General features: G+C 38.5%; 1 protein-coding gene across 1 annotated transcript in view; it reads left to right on the top strand.

The window, feature by feature from the left end:
- xkr6b (XK, Kell blood group complex subunit-related family, member 6b) overlaps window positions 1-25008 on the top strand; it is a 69592-nt gene extending 44584 nt beyond the window's left edge. The window contains exons 2-3 of the mRNA XM_032585778.1: window positions 16324-16520; window positions 17440-25008. Coding sequence (XP_032441669.1) covers window positions 16324-16520; window positions 17440-18410 — 1168 coding nt within the window. The 3' untranslated portion in view covers window positions 18411-25008. The remainder of the gene's footprint in view (window positions 1-16323; window positions 16521-17439) is intronic.
- Window positions 25009-25651: the final 643 nt, after the last annotated feature.

Below are 25651 nucleotides of genomic sequence, written 5' to 3'. Positions count from 1 at the left end.
AAGTATTAGTCTTGCCCTCCACAAATCTGTTCTTTGTTGAAGGGAGTCAAAAAGAAAGCTACTTCTCAAAGAAACTCCCTCAAATCCCAGAGACAGTTTGCTATAGGTAGGAGAGACAGTAAACACATGAAAGACTATGCCAAAACTGAAGAACTCTTTGCTCTTACCTTCAAAATATAGCGTTTGGTCAAAGTTAACATTGCATACCACCCTTACAATGAAACATGGTGGTGGCAGCATCATGATGTAGGGATGGTTTTTGTCAGCAAGGCCAGAAAAACTGGTCAGGGTTGGTGAGAAGATGAATGAGTTTAATGAGTGTTACTGGAAGAAAGGCTGGAAAAGTCTTGAGAGTGGGGTGGACAATGACTAAGCAAACAGCGTTATACAGTTGAAACCAGATATTTACATACACCAAATAAAAAGACGCATATACATATTTTTGAAATATTTACATGTGTCGGATTTACTTTAATCTAAGTCTAGTTGATAATATGTGTCAACAGTTGAAAATTGATGGTCGCAAATCCGCTCCATCGTCCAATCTGATCGAGATGGAGGCCTCCATATAGAAAGTTAGCCCAAAATTTGCAGTGAAATATGGTTTTACAAAACATTGACTCTACTGACATATCTATATCACATTTTCCAGATTGTTTTTTTTTTTTTTTTTGCAGTTTATCACCTGATTTCAGTGCTTTTACAAAGAACGACATAATTAATATATTTGGAGTATTTACTGTGGTTCAGCTGTCTGCTTCTCTCCATTGCCACTTCTGCCCCGCTGATTTTTCTTATCTGTCACAACAAATTTTTCTCAGCAGGCATGTCAGTGACTAGCAGTCGGGGATTCACACATATGCTTTGTGTCACCAGATCCCCTCAGGTTAGCATGCAGCTCAGGGCTTCCGCGTTGTAACGCCGTGTGATGGTGTGAAGCCTCATCTAAGTGGCTTTTTTTTTTTTTATTTCCATTGCTCCAAAGCTGTTTCTGTAAGTGTTGCAAGAGGATTCCTGGCATGCTTTTGGCACTGATATGACGATCTGTGTAATAGCTTAATTTGAATCTATTTGTGGTGCACAGTGATCCTGCGGTTTGTTTCGTTTAGCGTGTGGGCGTGTGCGTGCGTGTGTGTGGATGTGCCATGGATGGTATGCGGCCCTCAGAGCTGTGTGACAGCAGTGTTGCATATGATGGATGAGGTGACACCTTGCATGTCAATAATGAGCTCACTTTCCTCTCCTGCGCTCACACCTCTCTCTGTCGCTTACAAAAGGGTTCCGATTTTTCAAAATAGCATGCTGTGTGACTAATTTTACTCTTTAGTCGCTGCGCTTGTAAAAATAGGGCAAACTGCTGTGTGTGGGAGCTGTTTTTTTTTTTTTTACTTTCCCACGGGTATATGCCCCAAAGAGGGAAATTTAATATATCATTGTATGACTTGATCATAGTTAAACATACACGTTTACTGTAGAAAGGAGAGAAAGCGTGTATTTTTTCTTCTTAAAGAGCATGTGCATATGCCTCCTTTATTTGCATGTCTGGAGTGAACATCTATCATCATCATCAAGATGCTGCAAAGCAGCGAGGGAGGCAAGCAGGCTGCGCCGCTGATCTCTAAGCATTTTTTTTAAGACCTTTACAGAAGCAATATAAAACGTTTCCTAAATGCTCTCACCTAGGGGGTGGATTCATGAAGAGATGCAAGCAGGGAAATGCTTTTTTTTTTTTTAATCAGCTGAAGTATTTTCCCACCATTTGCCCTGTCATATCGGTGCTTTATTACACCTAAGAAAAATTATTCAGCACTTCTAATGCACAGAACCTCTCCCCCGCCTCTTCCTACTCCTCTGACTTCCTTCATCTACATTTTTTTTTTTTTTTTTTGTAAAATGCTGATGGCTAAAGTGGCTCAGACCATGTTTGGAAGCCAGAGGGGATTACAGAGTAGAACTAAACAGCAGAAGTAGGGAAGGGGGGGTGGGGTCATGAAAATGGTATGTCCCGATAGATAACGGAGGAAGAGACAGTGTGTGTGAGCAGAATAGTAAAAAGAGCCCCCCAGACAGCGAGGGGGTGCACCAGAGAGAGAGAGAGAGAGAGGAGAACGACGGAGTAGGTTGGGGTGGAGGCACAAAGCCAGAAAATTGCATTGCGTGTTGGGTGATTAGTTTACCTCCTGGGTCTCACTCCCCCGCTCACTCACCTCCTCTCACTCTTCCCGGTTCCTCTCTGCCGCTCTTGTATGTTTTCTTCGTCTTTGTCTCGCTGCCACTTTTGCAGCCTCTCTGCTTCTTCCTCTTCCTCGCTGTCACTACATCACTCTGTCACTGCTCTCAATTCTCCCCTCATCTTGCCCACTCTCTCTCTCACTCTCCCACTTTCTCAGTGGTTATCTCCGCAGCCTCTTCTCTCGTTCTCTGTCTCAGCTTCCCCGACGTTCATGCCACCCCTCACCCCCCTACACTTTTTCTTTCTTGTGTGCTGACTTGGCTCGAGCATCCATTCGTGTGCTGCTGTCTCGTGGGCTCAAATAATGCAAACTGTCACCTAAACTGCTAAAGCCATTGTCAAATGAGGTGGGTAAGTTATTTTCAGAAGAGCGGCTTGTCATTGACTCACTTCAGCCTGTCTGAAGGTGAGCGAGGAAGCATCTTAGCCTTATAGGCCAACCCTGCTAATTATAACTTGGGGCCAATAAGCATGAGCACCAAATGTCTCGCAACATAACTGCTGACTCTGAATGAAAGCCAGCCTCCACATGGGTCTTTTTGGACAGCTCTCTTTGAAAAGGAATTGGGTCAAGTGTTTTCTTCTTAATCCGTACATAATCTCGCCCTTCCTCTAGTGGAAGAGCAGCCTCTAAACAGCACAGGAGGGGGCAGGAAGACACAGAATAGAAGACAAAGACGAGAGAAAGAGCATTTCACTTTAGGCTGTCAGAGGTTTTCTCTCCCCGTCTCTTTCTTTCTGCCTCAAAAAAGGAAAAAAAAAAAAGGATTTCCAAGGTAGCTGAAAACCAGAGTAACAAATTGCTTTTACTGTAAGAGCCCTCTACTCCCTATTCTAATATTTAAACTCAAACTGTCAAATTTTCTCAGCAGAGGATGGAGGCCTGCAGCTCTCCGCTTAGTTTATGTTTCTGGAGCAAATATTCTACTGTGTATTTGATATTAGAAGTTGTGAACCCAGCTGCAAAGTGCTACTGGTTTGGATGTTTGAAGAATAACTCTATAGCAAGTATTTTAACCTTTCAATAGCAAATAAGTTATAGAGTAAGAAAATCTGAGAAACATAGGGAATACAGAGAGCAGAGATTGTTGTATGTTAGGGGTGCAGCTTTGCAAAAAACAAAAAATTCAGAGAAGCAGCCTGGAGATGTATGACAACTCATGTGTTGTCAGGACAAGCAGTAGTCTCTGCCTTCATGGAAGAGAAACAAGAAAAATGTCGCCCCCTTTGCTATTTACCACATTATGTAGGCAAATTACGGAAAACAGAAGGTGGTCAGATCAGATGACATCAAAGGGGAGATTTTTATCTTACATGTAAAAGGTTATGTGTAATAACAGACTAACACTGCACATTATCCAGAACGCAGCATCCCCAAAGTGAAACATGGTGACGATGGCATCATGCTGTGGGATGCTTCTCTTCAGGAGGGTGGAGGGGACGTTTTCGCAGTTGGTGGGAAGATGGATACAGGACAGTTCTGAAAGAATTGAGCTTAAGTTTTTGGAAAATAAGAATAGGCATCACTTTAATCCATGAATGCCCACAGATGTAATATGCACGACTTTGCGTTTGACATTCCAGTTAAATATCACCTACACTGGGGCGTGCTGTGGTGGTGCAGGGGGTTAGCACGCCCCACGTTTGGAGGCCTTAGTCCTCGACGCGGACGTCGCGGGTTCGACTCCCGGCCCCGACGACCTTTGCCGCATGTCTTCCCCCTCTCCTCACCCTCCTTCCTGTCTGCCTACTGTTGAAAAAATACGAGCCACTAGCGCCGCAAAAACTCTTCGGAGAAAAAAATGGAAAAAAAAAAAATATATATCACCTACACTGGTTTGTGGCTGTAACGTGATGAAAGGTGAAAATGTTCAAATGGATGGAATATTTTTGCAAAACGTTCAACCTGAGGAATAAAAGATGGCATGAAACTTTATTTTGCGTGCAAAAGAAAAACAAAAAGACAATCGTCTAACAACCTTATTAGCAAGAAGTTTTTTTTATTGTGAGATTTACAAAAATAGATAGATGTTATACAAAGTCAAAGGTAGAAAATGCCAGCACTTCTTCAACCTGAATGGGCAGTGAGTAGTCTCTGTTTTGCAGTAATCTCCAACTGATATCTCTTGTCAGATCGGCATCGCGTTTCCTATTGAATGAGGTAGGGCAATTTAATTAAGCCGTGCTTTTCATTTGATCACCACTGTGATCACTGTGCTATCATGTGTGAAAGCACATCCCCTGTGCTGTTGACAGGAGATCAATATCCTCTATTTTAACGGTAAGGCAACAGGCCTCTCTTGGAAACTAATACCAAAATCCACAGATTCTAATCCATGTGCTGCTTTAATTGTCCAATGGAAAACTGACTCGGCCTTATCTTGCATCAACAGGAATCTGTGGCATGAATCACCTCCATCTGAAAGCAGGGGAACCTTTGTCACCTCTTCCTCCCCACGCTTCTCTTCTCTGTGATCACAGAGATCATGTGACCTCGGTTCAGTGAGTTGGGGTACCTGTGGACTGTTGCTAGAGAGACTATATAGACACCCTTATGTCAAAATTTAATCGATGGAGTGATTTATGGCCTTAATAATTAATTGCCTTTAATTTCCAGTGACCGGGTAGAAAATGTAACTAAGTCTCCGTGAGAAAGGGTATTTAAGAAATAAACACAGATTCACTGATTGAATTTGTCTTTGATATGCAGCATATATTTGAATTTGTTCAACAAATAAAAAAGAAAAAAACCTATACAAAACCTGAATGGCCATTCAATTTGATAAATATTTACACAGACCATCACTTGATAGAATCGATAGAAATCCAATTGCACATATCAAAACATCAAATAGAAATAAATCATAGTAATTTTGTTAAATATTGTAATACATAATGATGCTTCACATGATCGTACAGTAATAATAGTAATGGAACCCTCAACAACTACAGGTGCATTATATTTTGTAACTGAACAAACTTAAGACAAGTGTGTAAGTTACTGGATGGGAGATAAGCATCATTAGAACCAAGGAACAAAAGCTGTAGATAATTTTAAAGTCAAAACAATTCATGATGTTGTGAGCAACTCTTGGAGCATTGTTGTGTAGTGAGTATGTTATTTTTAAATAAACTTAAACAATGTTATTATAAGTTGGACTAGTTGTCAGAAGATGTAAGTAAATCTCTGTGAGAGGGGATATTTAAGAAAAAAAAACACAGATTAACTTTTAATCAGAATTTATTTTGGGGAAAAAGTGAAAGTTAAATATGAATAGCCTCATCAAGGCCTGCAACATATTCTTAAGAAATACATGTACAGATGAGGAACATTTACTGAGTTCTTACAGATTTAGTTGTTTTTTGTTTTTTTTTACCCCTCCAGGGGGTCTTTTGTGGGCTCTAGTGTCCTTTATATGAACGTAGGCTGACAGGAAAGGGGGAAGACATGTGGCAAATATCGTCGGGTCCGGGAGTCAAACCCGCGATGGCCGCATCGAGGACTCAAGGCCTCCAAACATGGGTTCCGCGATCCCCTACGCCACCACGGCACACCCCCAGATTTAGTATTTTAAATGGGTTAAGGAAATCACAAACTCGTAGTCAGCACTGACTAGTCGTGCTACCAGTTAAATTGTAGGTTTTCTTTAGATGTTTGTGCTTTAGAGGTATGTTTCACTCTTACGCAAGGACAAGGGCTTTTTTTCCTCTCACAACTGACCCCCCCCCCCACACACACACACAAACACACCCCCACACACACCCAGGCACACAGATGATGTGCTGAGCAGGGTAGGGGTCACCCCTCTCCCCTTTTCACTGTGTATCAGGAAGACAATCTGTTTAAAACTAGAGGTATTACAGCACTCCAAGTCTATTTAAATTTCTCTAGGTATAGTATACACTATATATTATTATTGATTATTCTAACACTTATTGTTTTTTATACTTAATTGTATTCTTTTTAAAAATCATAGAGGTGAGAAGGAGTTTACGAAAACAAAGTGTCACAAAGATGAGATTAACAGATGTCAAAAGAATGATTATTTTTTAAGGAGGCATCCAGCCACCAGAAATTTAAATTGCTGCACTGTTTGATAAGTAGAATGGAAATGACTTTATTGTAAATGGTCTTGAGATTACCTATTGTAAATTAGCATTTTATAAATCAACTGAATTGAATTAAGAAAGGCTACAATTTGCCCAACTGACTGTACTGAAGAGAAATGATGAGCAATGTTTTATGGGTGGATGAAAGCAAAGATTGTTTTTCTTTTTTTTGTAACATCAAAAGTTCATTTTTGAGGCAAAACTAAGAAATTAAAAAAAAAAAAAATTCTCAGAGGTCAGAAGGAGTTTACCAAAACAAAGTGTCACAAAGATGGGATTAACAGATGTTTAAGGAATATTTATTTTGGGGGAGCACATCCGGTCACCGGAAATGAAAAGGAATCAATGATTAGGGTCATAAATCAGTCCACCGATTAAATTTTGTCATAAGGGTGTCTATATATCTCTCTGTTGCTAATGGTGACAAATGACTGGTATGCAGAGAAGAAAGGAAAACGTAAAGCCTAGAGGAAAGCTCATACGCCTAGTAGGGCCCAGCATGTGTTGCCTGCACAGAAGAAAGTGTTAATGTGATTGCTCTTTGTGAGGGTTTACATTCTAATGAAAATAACATTTGGATATTTTTTTTTACAATATCAACACTCCTTTTTGTAATCATATCATGGTATGCTGTGGCGTCATCTGCTAAGAAAAGCTTACGATCTTGTATCCTAGTAGCGTTTAATTTAAGACGTTTTAAGGGGTTCTAATATATTTTTCAACCTTGCTTTCTTTGCTGAAAAAAAACAACAACAAGCAGTTGAAGACTATTTTCTAGTATTTTTGTTAGGTAAATAGCAGGTTTATTATTCTTATTGAAAAGCTACAGGTATCCCTTTAGGTCATGAGATAAAAGATAAAACTAGTTGCTTAAGATGGTCCTACAAACTACTTTTTCTCTTTTGGGAGGAGCAACCAATTCCACTGGACCGGTCTTGAACCTGGCTCATTTTCTACTTAGAGGGATTTAAAAAAGCAGAACATCCATTTCAAATTGAAAATAAGCCAAAACAGCAACTGCAAGACCTGTCATTTTACAGAGCTAATATTTATTCAAGCTGCCAGAGCTGGTTAACTACAGCAAACTCATAAAACTGACAAGGCGGAGCCTCGGTGACAACTGCAACTTCATCTCGGGCTGCCGCTCCTCATCTCTCTGTTTGCTTCCTGTCAGCTCGGTCTCTGTTCAACATTCCAGCCACCCTCTCTGTAGTTATCGCCCAAAGGTGCTGGTCACAGGACGCTGTGTGTTTCTCTGTGAGTGTATCTGACTTGCCTGCAGGTATAGGGTTTTTCACTCAGTCTGCCTTTATTCCAGGGCTTTTTACCAACATAAGGAGGATAAAAACACAGTGATAGTGGATTGCTGTGTAAGTTGAAGCTTTGCTGTGCTACCTTAACCCATGACGTGGTCCAGGAAAGAAAGAATTACAGAAATATTCGTATTTTTGAAAACACAAGTTACCTGCTTACCTATCTTTGACACTGTTTTAATTGAGTGGGAAAAAAAACACATGCCATTTTTGAGGCAGTTAACATTAATGCCTTTAAACAAGATGGTGGATCCCAGCCAGCTTCCCTTTTGTCTTTGCATCCATCCTGGTCATCTCATCATAGTTGAAAGAAAAGATTATGTTACCCTTCAAAAATCATGTACTACCCACTCATTAAAGGTTGTGGGTGTCGACTGGTGCCATCTCTGTTCTCGGAGCGACAGTAACCTTTGCCCCCGTAACAGTAAGATCAATAGTTAGAACTAGAGCTGACAGCTGCACACACCTACTCAGTTTGAATGTTGTAAATAAAATACTGTATAGGAGAAGAGTATTAAATTTGTTTCCTGTGCTTCCCTAATCCATACATCAGCAGTACTCACTTCATTCTGCTGAGAGTTGACATTCAGGGTTGGACTTCACCATTAGGCAAAGGTCAGCAATTGCCTTGAGCTCTGTGTAGGCATGGGCCAAAATGAGAAACCAGCAGTGTGATAACCTTCAGTGAAAGTATCACGGTGTTCAAAGATTTTTTTTATTTTTTTAATTCTACTAACATGTTTGTTTCTGACAGGATATGAGACAGGAATTTGTGAAACAACAATTATACAATGTGTGGGGAAAAAAAGATCATGTTTTTTATTTTATTTCATTATAAAGGACTGTATGCTGTTCTAGACAATCAATGCCTTTGTTTATTTGCTGACCAGCATGTTCCCAATTGCGGTTTAACTAGCAACACCATTCCAATACATTATAAAAGACAATACATTCAAATAACTCACATTGGGCAAATGGGCTTATTTGGCGGAACACATAATTTACATTTTCTGTGAGGATTTGAGTTTTTCTGTGTGTTTATTTAGGTTTCTGTGTTCTGTCAAGTCTCTGTGTTGCCCCTCTGCCCCTTTATTGGTTACACCTGTCTCTTGTTTCCCCTGATTGTCCCTGTCTATTTAAACCCACCTGTGTTCCTTGTTGAGTCCTCGTCTTGTTGTGTCTAGTCTGTTGTCAGAAGTCTCTTGTTTTCCAGTTACTACCAGTTTTGAGCCTCAGCCTTCTACTCAATCTGTGCTGCCTGGATTTTTGGACTTATACTCATTTCATCATTAAAATCATAATTTTTTCACTCCAACCTGGGTCCTCAGCATCATCCTCATCACCTCCTCACTGCAAATCATGACATTTTCATACTTAAGTTTAGAAATTACTAAAAGAAGAAAACAGGGAGATTTTGGCTATTATCAATTAAAAAGACCCACAAATAATCAAAGATATTGATTTCTGTTTTAGGTGGCATATATCAGTGAAATATGGCCAGAAAAGTACATTTTCCTGATCAAGGAGGTTTAAACTTCATTAAGAGTCGACATGCATCCCTCAGAGTGACTCAGGGCGTGATTCACTGAATCTGCTACAGCCTCCATCTTTACACAGAAACACACACACTTACTTTCTCATAGCCTCTCTGGCATTTAATATATTACATGCCCACCCCTACGTTTAGTGTTTCATCACATTCCACCTGCTACAAAACTCTCATTCTGCCTTAGCGGTGCTTGGGATCTTCCCGAGGAACACAGCCTGAGCTACTCAGCTTTCCCACGATCATGACTTAGGAGACAGATGCTGCTGAACATGGCAGAGTGGCGTGAGTGTGTGAGCCATCTAGCCACCTACTCAAGGGATTAGTGTTAGAGTGCTTGGATGATTCACCGGTCAGTGACTCTAGAGGAGCTCGAGGAACAACGTGGCCAAGTTGTCCACATGGTCCGCGTTTGTCATTCCAGATGTCTCTCTCTGCCTCTCAGATGCCGAGGTCAAGATGTCTACTCATGCAAACGTTGATATTGCGGCTGCATTTCTGTGTCAGCGCCTCACAACAGATGTCTTGTCTTTAGTTAGTCAGTTTATGGTGGTGGAGGTGCGGGGCAGGAGGTTAATGGTTGCCCGCTTCTCAACAGAAATGGCAGACGGTTGTGCCTGGAAGATGACCCTGGCACCGCATCGAGCTGTTAGGCCATGCGTACGCTGCCTAACGAGCCATGAGTGATTGCTATGATCTTGCCACAAATAATTCATGAGGAGCCCTGTGGAGGAGCTATGGAGCTTAAAGGGAAGAGGCGAGGGTGGGGGGAGAAAAGCATCAAAAACCACAGCGTAAGTGGAGTGCGTGTCTGCGTGAGTGTGTGGAAGGAGAGGAATTGAACACAGAGAGAGTTTCATCTGACAGACGTGTTTTTGGAACAGGAGGGAAATCCCTTATTACCTTCAGCGCTGACAAGTATGCTTGAGCATTCATGTGTGTTGTCTGTACTGGGGTGTGTGTGTGGGTGTGTGTCTGTGTGTGTGCTTGTTTTTTCTGAAGCTATTTGTGTTACTACATCTGAAAATTCACAGTGGGAGCTTTAACAGTGTACATCACAATCCCGGGATGTGTGTGATATCCTTGTTAAGAAAAGCGGCGCAGTGTTGAAATGTGATGGAGTGAGCTCAGATTTTTCTGACAGCCCCAAAACCCTTAATGTTTAACCATCCCAGTCTTTTATTTATTTATTTACTTTGTTTTGAAATCAGGAACCTGTAAGCATAGTGTTTTATCAGGCACAAAATGGACACATTAACACCGCTATGTGGAACTATTTATTCATTAATCTACCAGCCAATTTTTTTTGTTTATTCCATTAATCCAAGCAATTATTTTTTTCTCCAAACAGGACAGTATTATTTAATTTTATATGTTTATTTAGAATAAACTTTCATATTTATTGCATATCACAAAATACACAACAAATTTGCAAAAAATAAAAAAGAGCAAACTAAATATTTTCCTGATCATAACAGCAAACAAAATATGTCATATCTATGTACTTAAACTATGGACATGAGTTTTGTTTTAATGTAATTAAAATTAATAAAATTTCAAATATAATTATATTTATTTGTACATTACTTTGTGAAAACTTTTTATCATCCTCTTTTTCCATTTATTTCAAGACCGGTCTCTGTTCTGGACCTTATTCTAGGGAACTATTTTACTGGGAAATTTGGACTACTGAACTGCTACTTCAAGCAATTATATTTTGGGTACAGAAAAAAAGGAAAACCACAAAAAATACTCAGAATGTCAAATACGGTGAGATTAAACTGTAAATAAAATAATAAATAGGAGTTCAAGAGTGCAAATGCTGTGGGAAAATAACTTGTCCTAATTATGACTGCTCCACCACGCAGCATATGTCAATGTGACTACATGAGATATAGGAAAATCAATCTGGCTAAAACCAAAGTCAAAGTCTGCGTAGCTATCTGAATGTTTCCTCAAACTCTTTTTTGCAGAAAATGGCAGCAGATGGTAAACATGGCCAACTTCACAAAGAGCATTTAGCAACTTAAAAAAACAGTTGTGACTTTGTTTTTTTGTCAACTCATCATTAAATCCTGGGTGTCATCTTCTCAGATTCAAAGCCTAAAAACGAGGAAGTAATACTGATTGCACCAATATTAATGGTTTGAAATTGTACATCAAAAAGAGACAACTATTGACCACAGTTGAAGACAACTCCAGTATCCAGCACACATAAGCAAAACACCCACATTCCAGTACTGCTACAGACTGCAGCCAGGGGCCTTTCCTTAACACACAATTTGGAGAAAGAAACAGTTGTAGACATTCTAAATAATTTGGATGTTTTAGGACCAATCTAAATGCTACAGCAGATCCAAACCATCACACTACCACCACCATTTTTGACATGTTCAGTATGAAGTTCTTTTATAAACTGCTGTTTTAGCTTTATGCCACATGCAATGGGAAGCACATGTCAGCAGTTCCAAGGTTGTTTTGTTCCGTCCACAGAATATTTTCTCTAAAGTCTTGGGATTCATCAAGAGGTATCTTGGTTGATGTATAATGGGTGTTTGAGTTGTTTTTAGTCAGAAGTGATTTGAGGATTGCAACCATTGATGCCTATTACACTGTATAAAAGTGTAGACAAATCAATATGCAGATTTTGTTACTTTTTCAGCCTGACCATCCATGATTAGTGAGCAGTGACCCAGGTGCATGCGCTCAGGCATATGCTATGATACAAAAAGCTCACACCAGGCATGGCTTTTGATTTCAGGAAACACATGTTCCCCTAATGTATGTCTCAGGTCTAAAAAACTAGACACTTACATCAAAAAAATGGAGAGGCTGTCTGATTCTACCAATCTTCCTTTGGCAACTTCCTTTCCATACGTCTGTGCTCTCCTAAAAGGAAATAAAACTCCATTAGTCTTATTATCTCATTGTTGTGCTTATCAGAAACCATGGCCTATCACATCCTGTGGTGTGCAGTGTAATTTCAAAGTGACTGGATGTAAATTTAGCTCTGCAAGTGTGTGTTGAGCCCAACATAGCGCCCTCAGGGTAAACATTCTGCTGGCAGACTGAAATGAATTTAATCGACTTGTTTAAGTGGGTGTACACGCATCTGAAAAACTCATGTCTATGCAATAAATCTGATGTAAAAAGAGCCACTGGTATTAGCAATGACAAAAGTGCAGTCATTAAACGGAAAGTCATGTAATCACTGTTTGATTTTTGCAACCTCATTGCATGGTATACCTGTTTTCATAACCGTGCATTAAGTGGATGGTATTTGTGAAGACTGCTGATCTAGACAACACCAAAACTCCTCATTCATGCACTCTCTAATCAATGCAGTCATTTTGTGCACTAACTTCAAAAACGCTCATGACACTAAGTTTGTCAGTGTTTTACAATATTGTTTTACAATGTGGTTAATTGATAGCAAAACCACATAGCCTATTGGTGACTCGGTGCAGGCAGCTCATAATGCAACCATAAAGACTTCCTGCAGTTTCTTTTATTGAGTGAAATGTCACACAAACAGTGCAGTGGAAGTTATATTAATAATTGTGAAATGTGTAATCCAACAGGCAAAACAAATAGAAGACATCCATTCCTTTTCAGTGTTTGTGTATGTGAGAACAAAAAAGAAGCAACACTGCTCAGATAGTATAAAATTCTATAGTAAACCCACAACAACAAAAAAAGATCCAGTAAACAATTAGCTGTTATGTTTGCTGACGTTTTTAGTATTTATCTGCACCTTTGGTTGAACAGCTGAAAGTCTTGAAAAACAATTTTCCTGCAGATGTGTCAGTACAGCAGCTCCAGTTCCAGCAGTTTAACCTCTAAAGCTGATCTGACTGTATGCCAAGTGAGTTATTTCCAGTTGCTAACCTGAAACATGGCTAGCAAACCCTGGGACAACCTTAAATGATACATTGTTTTATTGTGCATCTGTCAAAAAATGTCTAAAGAGACCTGTGCAGTAATTCTACAATAACGTCATACTCAGACGTTGCTATTTCTTTTGTCACTGAAGTTTACTGGATAGCGCTGGCCACGTAAACTGTCATCAGCCAAGTGAAAATTTCTTGAAGCTGAGAAGAAATGGGGAATGAACTGAAATGACAAAATAAATAGAGCCCTATTCAACCAGCCACTCTAATGTGAATCCACAGATTGATAAGATTGATAGGTAGCTTTGCAAGGTTAAGTGGAGACTGTACAAATACACAGAGCAGATGTAAAGCTGCACATCAAGGAATTTTCTGTATTCTTGTACTTTATTTAATTTTGTATTTTTGTGACACCAGGGCTTTATATAAAAACCTTAAAGGGCATAGACAATTTGTGCCTGGTTTGTGAGTAAAGTGCCTTATAATGGAAATCAAATATTCTCCATGAAATCATTGGGTTTTAATGATTAGAGAAGAATACTTTAAAAGGAGAACCTCGTAACCAGTCGTTTCGTTTTAAAAATGAATAACATGAGGTTTGAATGTGTCAGCACATTCTGTTTTGCAATGTACATTTCACTTAAAGCCGGTTTTCATATAAGACTCTTGTACAACTAGCCAGAGTCCTCCTTGGTTTAATTTTAAGGTAGATGAAAAAGCACATGAAACATGGAGTAACTCGTTTTAATAAAGTCATAGTACGATTTTTCAGTAAGAAAGATTACAGGCTGTGCAAAACTTTTCCAGAATAAACATCCTGAAAGTCATTAGAAGGAATGAACTCCTAATTGGCTTTTCCTTGTAGATCCACAGAGAGACCTTCATTCATGTAGAATCTGTAAGTCATATCTGCTTAAAAGAGCTACAAACATGGCTGCGGAATAGGTTTTTTTTTTAAACTAATACAGCTTTGGAAGTTGTGAAGATACACTGGTTTAACTAGAAACCTTACAGAGCAGTGAGAGTTCATGGAAAAGTCTCTGAAATTCCTTGGTATAAACAAAGATTTTGTTTATGGCAGGACATTGGTGGGGAAGAGGAGTTCTCTTGTTCCATTTGACATTTACCAATCTGTCTGAAAATGTCTTGGAATGCCAGATTTCACCTCTGAACAAATTGGTGCATCTTAAATTGCCTGAAACTATTGATCCCCAAAAAACCTTTTTTTTCCATCTTGTCCTGCTGCGTTCTTCATCATATCAGCTTTCCTAAGACAGGACATTGCTCCTAAATTTCATTGCATATGAAACGTCAATCCATTCTTAATGGCCTTATTTGAAATATTGATTGAGGAGCAAAGAGATTTGTTGAAAAGGCTTTGTGAAAATCATTCCCTGCATTGGCAGGCAAAACTTGAGAATTGTGGGTATTCTTTGTGCCATACCCATTTTTTTTACTCCAGTTTTATGTTACCGTGTGCACAAGTTGATTGATTCACTTGTTTGTTACTAACATTTCTGGAAGCTGGTTGCCCCCAAAACATGAAAAAGATTTCCTATTTATGCAGGAAAATGCTATAAATATTTTGTGACAGAGGGGGGAAAAAAAAGAGCTCTTCGGTGTCCTACACTCTTCATCTAATAGAAATCTAATATCTGAAGATGTATAGAATTAAACCACTCATAAGCATTTTGACTTTCTTTTAGTTCCCATGGGGAACTTGTGTCTCGCCTTTAGGTGCAGAATTTAGATCCTCTGCCAATTTAAAGGTGGACTGCTGCTTTCTGGTCTATTTCTGTCCTTGCTGCTCTATTGTCATCGGTTGACTGCCTTCACATCAAGAGTTGGATTTATTTGGCTACTCTACCAGCTCAGGCACATAAACCCTGCAGCTACAAACCAATGTGCATTAGCTGAAGTCAGTGCTAAGATAACTACAAAGCATGAGAGCTGTCACTCTGATTTTAATTATTTTTTTTTCTCTGCACATCCAGAGTTTTGTCACTGTGTTTGAGAAGCTAAAAATGTGCTTGATACATTGGGGGTTGAGCTTGCCATGACGCTGCTGCATTTCTGTTTCAATTTTTCTTCCCTAGATGTGGCGCTTTTTGAATCCTTCGATTTAAAGTTTACTCCACACCCAAAGAGGATAATAATCTTAATTAGCTTTAACCACGCAAAATACATTAAACTGATTGTTAGCCACACACAACAAGCTTTGTGATTATCTTCTAACATAAAAAGAAGAAATTGTTGGATTTTAATTACACCAGTAGTGTGATACTATTAGCTGTGTGCACTCTGCTTCATGACCTCTCAATTAAACATCAAAAGGTGGTAAAATAGATAATACACAAGGTGGCTGTTAATCCTGAAACAAGTTTATGAATACTGAAAGGATGTGACTGAGGTTTTAATTAGCTTCTAAGTGTTTTTTCCCCTCACTGCTGTTCTAAAATGAGAGTATTGTGGAAGAAAAAGAAAATTAATTTGCTGGTTTGCCTTTTTATTCACAGGACAGAACAGGGAAATTAAGCTTATTGGTTTTTTTTTAGTTGCACAAGTAGCTCTAAAATATTTTTGGCCAAGTTCAGCCATTTATGTTTCAGTCTTTTACAGTCTCAAGAAAGCAGTCTGAACAGTCACTGTTTGATGAATACAAAGACGTTTTCATTTAAACCACATTGACAGGCCTGCATGAGATTACAAAATATGTAATAACTTTCAGATCAATTATATTATTATTTTAATTACTTTTATCAAATTTGAAACTCATGATTTTATTAAATGCCACAGATATTTGGGTGAACTGCCTTTAATCGTAGGATCAAAATAATTTTAAAGAAATATACATGCACACATACACACTATTTATTTTTCCCTATTTTCTCAACTGTTTACAATGACATTTTTATTTTTCTTCTTTTTCTACCTTTAATAAATCTTTATTAGAGCATCTTGTGATAATTAACATCAATTTTGTCATAAAGGAGTAATTCTCTTTGTTACATATTCTTCCGATGTAATTAAATTCCTGTTAACATACGTGAATTTTACTTCTATATGTTGAACTTGTTGCTAGGAATACCTCCCAAAGATGGGAAAACTCAGACAAGTGCTCATAGAAAGTATATCACACCACTTATGGCGCTCAGTTATGTGGTAATTTTGGAAAGTGTTTGTGGTTAAAAAGCACAGAAGCCTAATTTTAGACCATTTCTTTCTTTTTAGGTACATTCGCACTATGTATCTTGGGATACAAAGTCACCGGCAGAAGGAGAACCAGAGGCGCTTTTATTGGGCTATGATGTACGAGTATGCTGATGTCAACATGCTGCGACTGCTGGAGACCTTCTTAGAGAGCGCCCCTCAGTTGGTGCTGCAGCTCTGCATCATGATCCAGAGCAACAAGGCTGAGTGGCTGCAGTGTACGTGTATTTTATGATTACTCTTAAACTTGATATTTGTGTAAATCAAGCTATGTTTTTTTGTTTGTACAATATATCTAATATGAGTTTTAGTTTCCATTTAGAGCTGTGATGCTTTTATAACCAAGACAAAAGATGATTGTGTGTTCTCTGTGTTTCTCCTTAATTACACTGTGTTCTATCTAGTTTCCAACTTTCATCAACGTTGAACCTGGTTTTACAACTCCAGTCTCCTCATTCAATGCTGTTCCCAGAGAAAAGCAACTCAATCATAGCATGTGGTACCCGTAGTGGATTGGGTGCCTATGCCTTCATGACATTTGCTGTAATGTTCTATGTCGCTGCTCTGCAGTAAATCCTCAATCATTTTTCATTCAAAGGGTTGTTCCTCAGACATTCTGCTGACTTCACCGTTATAGATGTCACAGAAAAACCGAACTGGTCCACTAAATAGAGATTGTGTTGACTGGATGATGTGTGATGATCTCAGTAATAACAGTGCTTTCAAAGATGTGACGGATTGCTTTGGCGAAAATAAAATCTGTTTTCTGAGAGTGGAAGAACCACCAATGCAGTTTGAAACCATAAGACAGTTAAAACTTTTAACTGTTTTCAGACTTGTAGGTTCACAGTAGGTGAATTCTTTTGGTAGTCATACAATTAAAAAATAAAGTATGTGAAAGAACACTAAACCAAAGCAGCAAAGTTTTAGACTTCAAAGATTCAAAAGCTAAAGCTCCAAATCTTTAATTTGAAAATTAAAAGACCTATAAGCCTTTTAGTGACACACATAAGTTTTTTTTTTTTTTTTTTTTTTTTAATTTATGATGTTTAACAAATATAATTTGTCCTTATGTGTGTCTCTTTTTGATTGGTGATTCTCTGGTTTTGATCTTCTGTGTGGGTGTGTATCTTTCAGGTCTTTCTGCCATGTCCTCCCTAACGTCCTTGGCCTGGGTGCTAGCCTCTTACCACAAGCTCCTCCGTGATTCGCGTGATGACAAGAAAAGCATGAGTTACCGAGGTGCCCTGGTGCATCTGTTCTGGCGCCTTTTCACCATCTCTTCACGGGTGCTCTCCTTTGCCCTTTTTGCCTCAGTTTTCCACATCTACTTTGGCATTTTTGTGGTGCTCCATTGGTGCGCCATGGCTTTTTGGGTCATCCATGGCGGCACTGACTTTTGCATGTCCAAATGGGAAGAAGTACTGTTTAACATGGTGGTGGGCGTGGTCTATGTCTTCTGTTGGTTCAATGTACGTGAGGGCCGGACGCGGTACAGAATGGTGGTCTACTACACCGTTGTGTTGCTGGAGAATGCCATCCTGACCTCACTTTGGTATGCATACCGCGACCCAGCCACCACTGACGCCTATGCCTCTTTTGCCATCTGTGGCGTCTTCCTGTGCTTTGCCTCAGGTGTGGCCTGCATGATTCTCTATTATGGGGTCCTACACCCCATGGGCCCCCGAATGAGGATGTTGGCTTCCTCCTGCTGTGCTGAGCTGTTATGGGGCCTCCCGTTACCACCTGAAGCTGAGCCAATGGCTCCCACACCTGGTCCTCGAGGCTCCCAGGCTACCCCTACACGAGGCGTGGCAGGAGAACAAATGGGGTTAGATGAAACAGCTACAGACACATGCCTTCCGGTTTTCCAAGTGAGGTCTACAGAACCTGTAGACTCAGCAGGCAGGCCCATCCCGCCTGAGGGCCCGCTTATTAAAATAGACATGCCCAGAAAACGCTATCCAGCCTGGGACGCACACTTTGTTGATAGGCGACTGCGCAGGACCATAAACGTGCTGCAGTTTATTAGCCCCAATGCGGTGGGCATCAGGTATAGGGACGGTCCACTTCTCTATGAACTTCTACAGTATGAATCCTCCCTCTGAAGGCCCTGTTCATGATTCTATCCTCACCTTTTACACAGGATGATGCACACACATTTTGTTTCTCCTCAGATGTTGCATCTTTCCATGTGTTCTCGGGCTCTCTTCATCACTCCTCGATAATCTGAAAGTTTTCCAGTTTTCCAGGACATATTTTTTGTCAACCAAAAACCTGACAGACAAACGTTAAAGAATTATTTTTGGAGAAAAAAAACACACATAGTACAGAGAGAAAAAGTTACAGTATACTATTTGATAAATATAATACATATATAGATATATATGTCTCAGATAAATCTCTCTATACTGATATAGGAGGCTTCTAAATGAGTGTGTAGATAACATATGAATGTTTCATTATGAAATGTGTTTATGTGTTATACTGTGTTGGTGACTCAACCTGTGGATATTTGTGAAGGGCATATTGTGTGTCTCTCTGACATGGGACTGGTGCAAAACCTTATGGGAATGATGGAGGAGAGTCTCAGAGGGGCCAGATCTTTGCATACCCCTAAATTTACTGCCATTTTCTTTGTAACTCACTGAAATATATGAAACACATAATGTTTACTAAGTCCTTAGCCTATTAATAAAATATGCTTAAAAACAACATGGGTGATACTTCAAGAGGTAATTCTGAGATCTTCTTTGTTATATGTTTTATTTTTTCCTTTTTGTGTTTTATTTTGTTCACGTGAACTGTATTTTTTTTTATTTTAAATTTAGATTCAGAATGCGTTTAAATTCATAAGCACACTGACCTTCAATTTGTTTTGCAAGCAAAATTTTTCTACAATGTAGACTGCCCTCTAGTGGGAAGGGAGCAGTAACAAATTGCCTTGTGTGACTCAAAGCATCAGCACAAAATCTTGAATAAACAATCTAGAAATAACAAGTTGTAGAAAAGAAGCACATTTTCCAATTTAATTATTACAAAACGCATTATAAGCATTCCAAAGACTTTTTAGATAGCCTTTAGGTAGTTAATTAAGAGTGAAAAGGCATAAATGCATTTTAATATGCAAATGTTTGCTTGCTGTACAAAGACATCCTTCAGAGAATCCTCCACCATTCCCGTTTGAATACTGGAAAGTATAACCTCCCTATTTTGTTATAAAATGTTCTTTATTTAGTTCTAGTAATCAAGTGATAGGTGCAAAGACTTCTTTAAAAAACACACATCCGAGATATTTATGTGCCATCAAACTTTATTGTCGTCATTTATGGTAACTGAGAACATTTTATATTTTCCAGAACCTTCTGTTTTGACATAGCTCAATTCTATAGCGTTAAACGGTACACTCCTCACCAACTGTGTGCCCTTAAAAGAGGTAATAACCGTATGTACCCTGTGTGACTGCTCTGGTACTAGCTGACATGTTGAAACAAAGCCAAACCAAATCTTAAAGTACTGTCTTTGTAATTTAACTGCCCCTCGTTCCTATCCCCAACCCCCAGATGGATGGGTTTGTGCGAAACTGTGCCATCTTACTGGCATGCTGTGCAGCAATTATAACGTTAAGAAACGTTATAATTTCCGTTCTTAATTACAATTAAGAATCACTATTGATACCCCCAGGGACAACCACAACCCTCCCTCTATCTCAAAAAAAGAAAAGAAATATATGAAAAAGTATGTATATATGTCTACATAATACCATGCCTTCTAAGTTAAAGGAGCTTGACTAAAATTTCCACAGAGGGCTACTGAAAAATTCATAATAATGAATTCATTTCATAATTCACTTCATTTATAAACTCAATGAATCATTTGAATTTATGATGTGTTTTTTTGTTTTCTTTTACATTGTAGTGTTTGGCATGATTTTACCACAGTATTGATGAAACCCAGCAGGGGTTTCCCAAGAGCCCTTTACAACATAGAGATCCCTGTTTCCTGACTTACCGGCGTTCGGCATAGCTGTGGCCTTGTGTGCCTGCTAACATTGTACTGTAAAAAGCAGATGCCCTGTAAGTCCCGGATAAAGGTCAAAGAGGGGTTTTTTTGCCAGGGATGGAAAAGAACATGAGGACAGAATGCTGTAAGGGGACTGATTAGATATCATATGTTTGTGGGCGTTCACTTGTCCGTCCATAGACTTTTCCCACGGTTCTGTCCTATTGCCGAATGTTTGACTCCATCCGTGGTTGCTGCTCTACCCTCTTCCCTGACTGTTCAGGGCCTTGGCACACTCCTGCAAAACACTCTCTGGTCAATGAACAACAGGGCTGAGGCTTAACAAACAGAGATCCTGACATGAGAACTTGCAATGAGGTACACTGCCATGACTAAAAGCTCCAATGTGTGGCTGGGGTCTTCCACCCTTTAGCCCTGCATTATTGAGGACTGTTGGGTGTACAAGGGTGAAGCAAACAGCCAGCACACCAGATTGATGCACATCTGTATGCAAATAATTAAGTTCTTCATTTTTTCATTATATCAACTAGAGTAGTTTCTCTGCTTAGTGGAGGAACAGCCATGTTAATAGGTAGCTGATGAGTGATTAATAAAAAGAAAAAAGAAAAATAGCCAATAGAGGTGTTCCTCAGGACCAACAACCAAGACAACTGACCAAGCTGACTCAGGGGTGTCTCAATGCAGTTCTCATCCCCAGGCATATCCTTTACGGTCTGCATTGTTTATTTTCTTTGCATATTTCATCCTCTTCTGCTGGGAATATACCTCTCAGTTCCAGTTTGCACTTTTTCTTTCAAAACGAACTGTTGTTTTAAATTAGAGGAAGGCCCTATTTTTTGGTAGTTGGCTGCCTGGCGGGCAGTGCATCCTTTCTAAACACTGCTGACCTTTTCCAGAGGTGGACTCATGTCCAAATCAGGTGCAAATACACTGTGACTCATTTTCCCCCCTATCTGTCTGTGTCTAGGTGGGATAAGGCGATAAAGGATGGCGATGGGCTGTACAACAGTATTAACATAGCTCCACATACAAGATTATGTTAGACTGGGCTGGATTTCATTTTCTGGTGCTTGTTGTATAATGCAGATTATCTATGCTTGTGTAACTGTGTCATTAAAATAAAATTAACAGCAAAATAAATCATTTTAAAGACTATAATGCAAATGTACAACTCTACATTTTTATGAAACATAGAGTATATTTTACGTATTTCTACCAAACAACCGCCGTTCTGCCGCATTCTGTAACCAATGATTAGCCAGATAATATGTGGGTTTTATTTGTTCTTTATATTTTTCCAATTATCTTTAAAATATACACAGGTCTCAAGAGCTAAGGTAGATACAGGGAAGTTAAGGATGTTTATTCACAGTAAAGAAAAAAATAAACAGGATTCAGGATGATACATATTATACCATAGCTGACTTTATGAAAAAATCCTCTTCAGAGATCTCAGTCAGGAGTTTTTTTTCAATGCCAGAACTCCTGATGGCCGCAACACACAGCAAGAACATATGAACAAGTTTGTTTGTCTCAGTCCTTGTTGTGCCTTGTTACCTTGGGTGCTTCAACCCAGCCATGGCAGCCAGGCACACAAACAGTGATGCCAGCGTCTTTCTTCTGTTTTTCCCATATGCTAGATTCACCTAGACGATTAACAAGAACAAACGGGCTGACTTTTACAGTGTTGTGCAAATGTATCCATACCTCTTCTAGTATTTCACATTTTCCCAAGTCCAACTATATACTCAGTTGTATTTGTATTTTTTTTTTTATCTGATAGACCGACAGAAAGTATTGTGTAATTGTAAAATGGAAGGAAAACATGGCATTTCAAATGATTTACAAATACAATTTTAAAAAGTTCTTCAGATATTTAGATTCAGTCTGTTTTAGACAATTTGTTTCTCTGCAAGCCTTTTTGGCAACTTTAACAATAGACTGATATGTCTGTTCATTCTCCCATGTGAAAAAGTTCAAATTTAGTTAGACCGGCTGACGCGCATCTGGGAGCTTCCACTTTCAGGCTTTGCCACAGATTTTCAGTTTTATTTTGGTTTACAGTTTAATTATTCCAACCTAACTCAATCCTTCTTTGATCAAGACTATTTAGCACTGACTGTACTTTGTCCTCAAGATCTATCATCCTGCAGGTCCTACACCTCTCCCTTCTCCAACTCACCTGAATCAAATGGCTCATCACCATCTTCTAGCTCTGCCGAGTTCTGGTAATTAGCCGTTCATTTAATTCACGTGTGTAGAAGCAGGGATGCATCTAAATGTTGCAGGATAGAAGATTTTGAGGACTGGAGTAAGAAACCCCAGCAAGCTCTAACAGATTCACTTTCACAGTTGCCCTGTATTGAGCTTCAGCCACAGAAAACATCCGCACAGTGTGATGATGCCACCACCATGTCAAATTTGGTCTCTTTTAACCAGAGCACTTTGTTAATTCCCCTAACTGAAGAAAACTGCAATGATTTGTGAAGTGGATGACTAACGGAATCTATCTTGTTGACAGATTCTCCCATCTAAGCTGTTGATCTGTGCAGCTCCTCTAGTGGTCGTGGGCTTTTTGGCTGCTCTCTGACTAATACTCTGTTTACCTATCAAGTTCAGGTGTGCCTCCATGGCGCCTTTTGTTCATTGGCTTTTCTTTGTGGGTTTTTTTTTTTTCAATAAATCTCTTAAACCTTCACAGAAGACTTGGATTTATACTGAGATTAAATTATATTAAGTTGAATTACTTACTTTATTCATCAATCATTTGGAAAACAATAGATTATTTTTCTTGAATTTCACATGAACAACTTTGAATCGCTTTGTCTCATAAAATCCCAATTAAATACTCCTAAGTTTCCAGTTGGGACAAAAGTCATAAATTAAAAGTGGAATGAATACCTTTGCAAGACACTGTATTATGACCATTTCGCACATTGCAACTGTGAGCTTATACTTGCCTCTGAAGCATAACGTTTGGACTGTTTTTGATGGAGATTTACAACACAAACCAGCCACGATGTTGAAAACAATATGGTCAACGATTGTTAAGTACTTTTGTTGATGCCTTTACATCTTCTTATTTCTTGCAGTTATGAATACTTTGTTGTGCCAAGAAGAGAACTTCAAGCATTTTTGGTGTTTCGTGAAAGCACCCTCCAGCCAAAACAACAAGGCCTGTGGTACATATAGGAGGAGGTTGATGACAAAATGTGTAAAAAAAATGTGTTGTGTTGGATTTTTTTTATGATAAAACAGGTAGATTACTATATTGTTTTAAAATACCCATATTTTCTTCCACTTCCTAGCATGAATTTTAGGTCTCATTGTCAGGTGAACCTCAGCATTTAGCATGTCAGTGCTCAAAAGTCAGTTTGATTTCTCATTAATGTGTAGCAGCAGACCATTGTAGTGTCACTAGTTGTGACTGGTTTAAGTCACAACTATCGTTTTAAACAAAAGGGAAGGATGTTGGGATAGTAAATCAGTGCAATTATGTTTTTGTTTGTTTGTTTTGTTCCTTCTGTATCTTTTGTCAATAACCTGGTGCTGAAAAAAAAAACACACATTTAAAAGGTGCTACCAAGGTGGACTTCAGGGTCCACTTTTCGGCTTTCTGAGAGCATACACTTGCAGTGAAACCGAGAAAGCCTGCACCCTCACAAAATTGCAGTCTTTGAATGCTCTGCAGCCAGCACCTCAACTCCACACAGTTTACAGCAGAACTCAATTCTCAATGGTGCCATTTTAATTTCTCAACCTTCACAAAAAAAAAGACTACAGTTCTTACTGCTTGAATAATGTTTATTCTATTGAGTTCAGCATACAGTGGGGGTTTTATTTTGCAATAAATCTGTCTGCACTAGGATTTAAATTCTTTTGCTCTGAGAGAATGAAACAGATGACAAAGTGTATCCTTTCAGCAAAAGCAAAGGAGCACAAGTGTACATCTGCCATTGGACTTTGGGTTAAAATATATATATATATAGAACGTGATTGATGTGTTGTAAATTCTTGTCACCTATATGTCCTTTATCTGTATGTATCTATTTTTGTTTTTATTCTTTTGCTAATTGTAGAATCAGCTGTAATATTTTCTTCAAAAATGAATTTGATATTCCGACAGAGCAACTATGTCTTAATATTGCTGCTGATTTTTTGGAATTGTTCTGAAAAGTGTTGGGAATTTGGCTGTGTTTATATTTAACCAACCTATTGATTGTGTTAGCTTGTTGGTGTGTTCCATGAATACTCCTGAGGGGTATATGATTTTTCTGGGGTATTCCAAAACTTTGTCATTAAATCTGCTACATAATGTAGCGTCTTACGATTGTGGAAACATTGCAGCCTATGTTGTGAGAGAAAAACATATACAAAGGGATTTCTTTGTTGTTGTTAAATATAAAATGTAAGTAAATTGTTTTAATGAATCCCCATTTCTTTGAAAAGAAAAAAAAAAAAAGCAAAACTGATGTCCAGTGTTGTACTTACACCCTATTTTTGGGAACAATATGAATATTATTAATAACATATGGTGCTAAAGTTATTTTGTATGTTTTGGTTTTTAGATGAAAAGAGAAATATTATGCTGAAAATGTAATGTTAAGCCTTACTGTAGATTCATATATCAGACTGTTCATCCCAGAAGAGAAAAATAAATATAGTATTTGAAAGTGGACAACACCGGTGGTGTTTTTATTTTCTATTAGTCTCTCTTTTGTCTGACCAGTCAAGGTAGCAACAGGAATGGCATGATTATAATGTATTAGCATGAAATGTAACTGAATTTATACATTCTGCTATTTTCCCAGCAAACATAACAAAATATTTTTCAATAAAGGATAATAGCCTGTAAGTCACAAGTCACTCTTCTAAAATGTTTACAGTAATATTCCCACTGATGTTTTTTTTTTTGGAAATTATCATAAGTCGCTGGAAATCAACTTTACATGCCAGAGTCTACATAATTCCAAACTAAGAAGAAAAGAAAAGAGACAAGTTCTTCAAAATTAGACTAAGTGTGTTGAAATAGGTAGAAAATGTGTGATGGAAAAATAATCAATAATAATATTTTTTTTATTATTCTAGTGATTTAATGAATAACTATAAAAAAGAAAATTAGAACAATCAGTGGAAATGAACAAATAAAAAACTGATAAATACTGGGAAAACATAAATAAATAAGAACTATTCATCTATTATTGTTCTTGGAAAATAACGGAAAAATAAATATAGGGAAAAATAATACATTTTAAATGGATGTGTTAATTATGTAAACAAGTGTATTCTGTGAAACTGCAATTTAAATTTAATTTAACACAATTGT

The sequence above is a fragment of the Xiphophorus hellerii genome, chromosome 15 (genome assembly GCF_003331165.1).
Source record: "Xiphophorus hellerii strain 12219 chromosome 15, Xiphophorus_hellerii-4.1, whole genome shotgun sequence".
Taxonomy (NCBI): Eukaryota; Metazoa; Chordata; class Actinopteri; order Cyprinodontiformes; family Poeciliidae; genus Xiphophorus; species Xiphophorus hellerii.
Note: the sequence above shows the minus strand (reverse complement) of the source record. Positions and strands in the feature narration are given on the sequence as shown.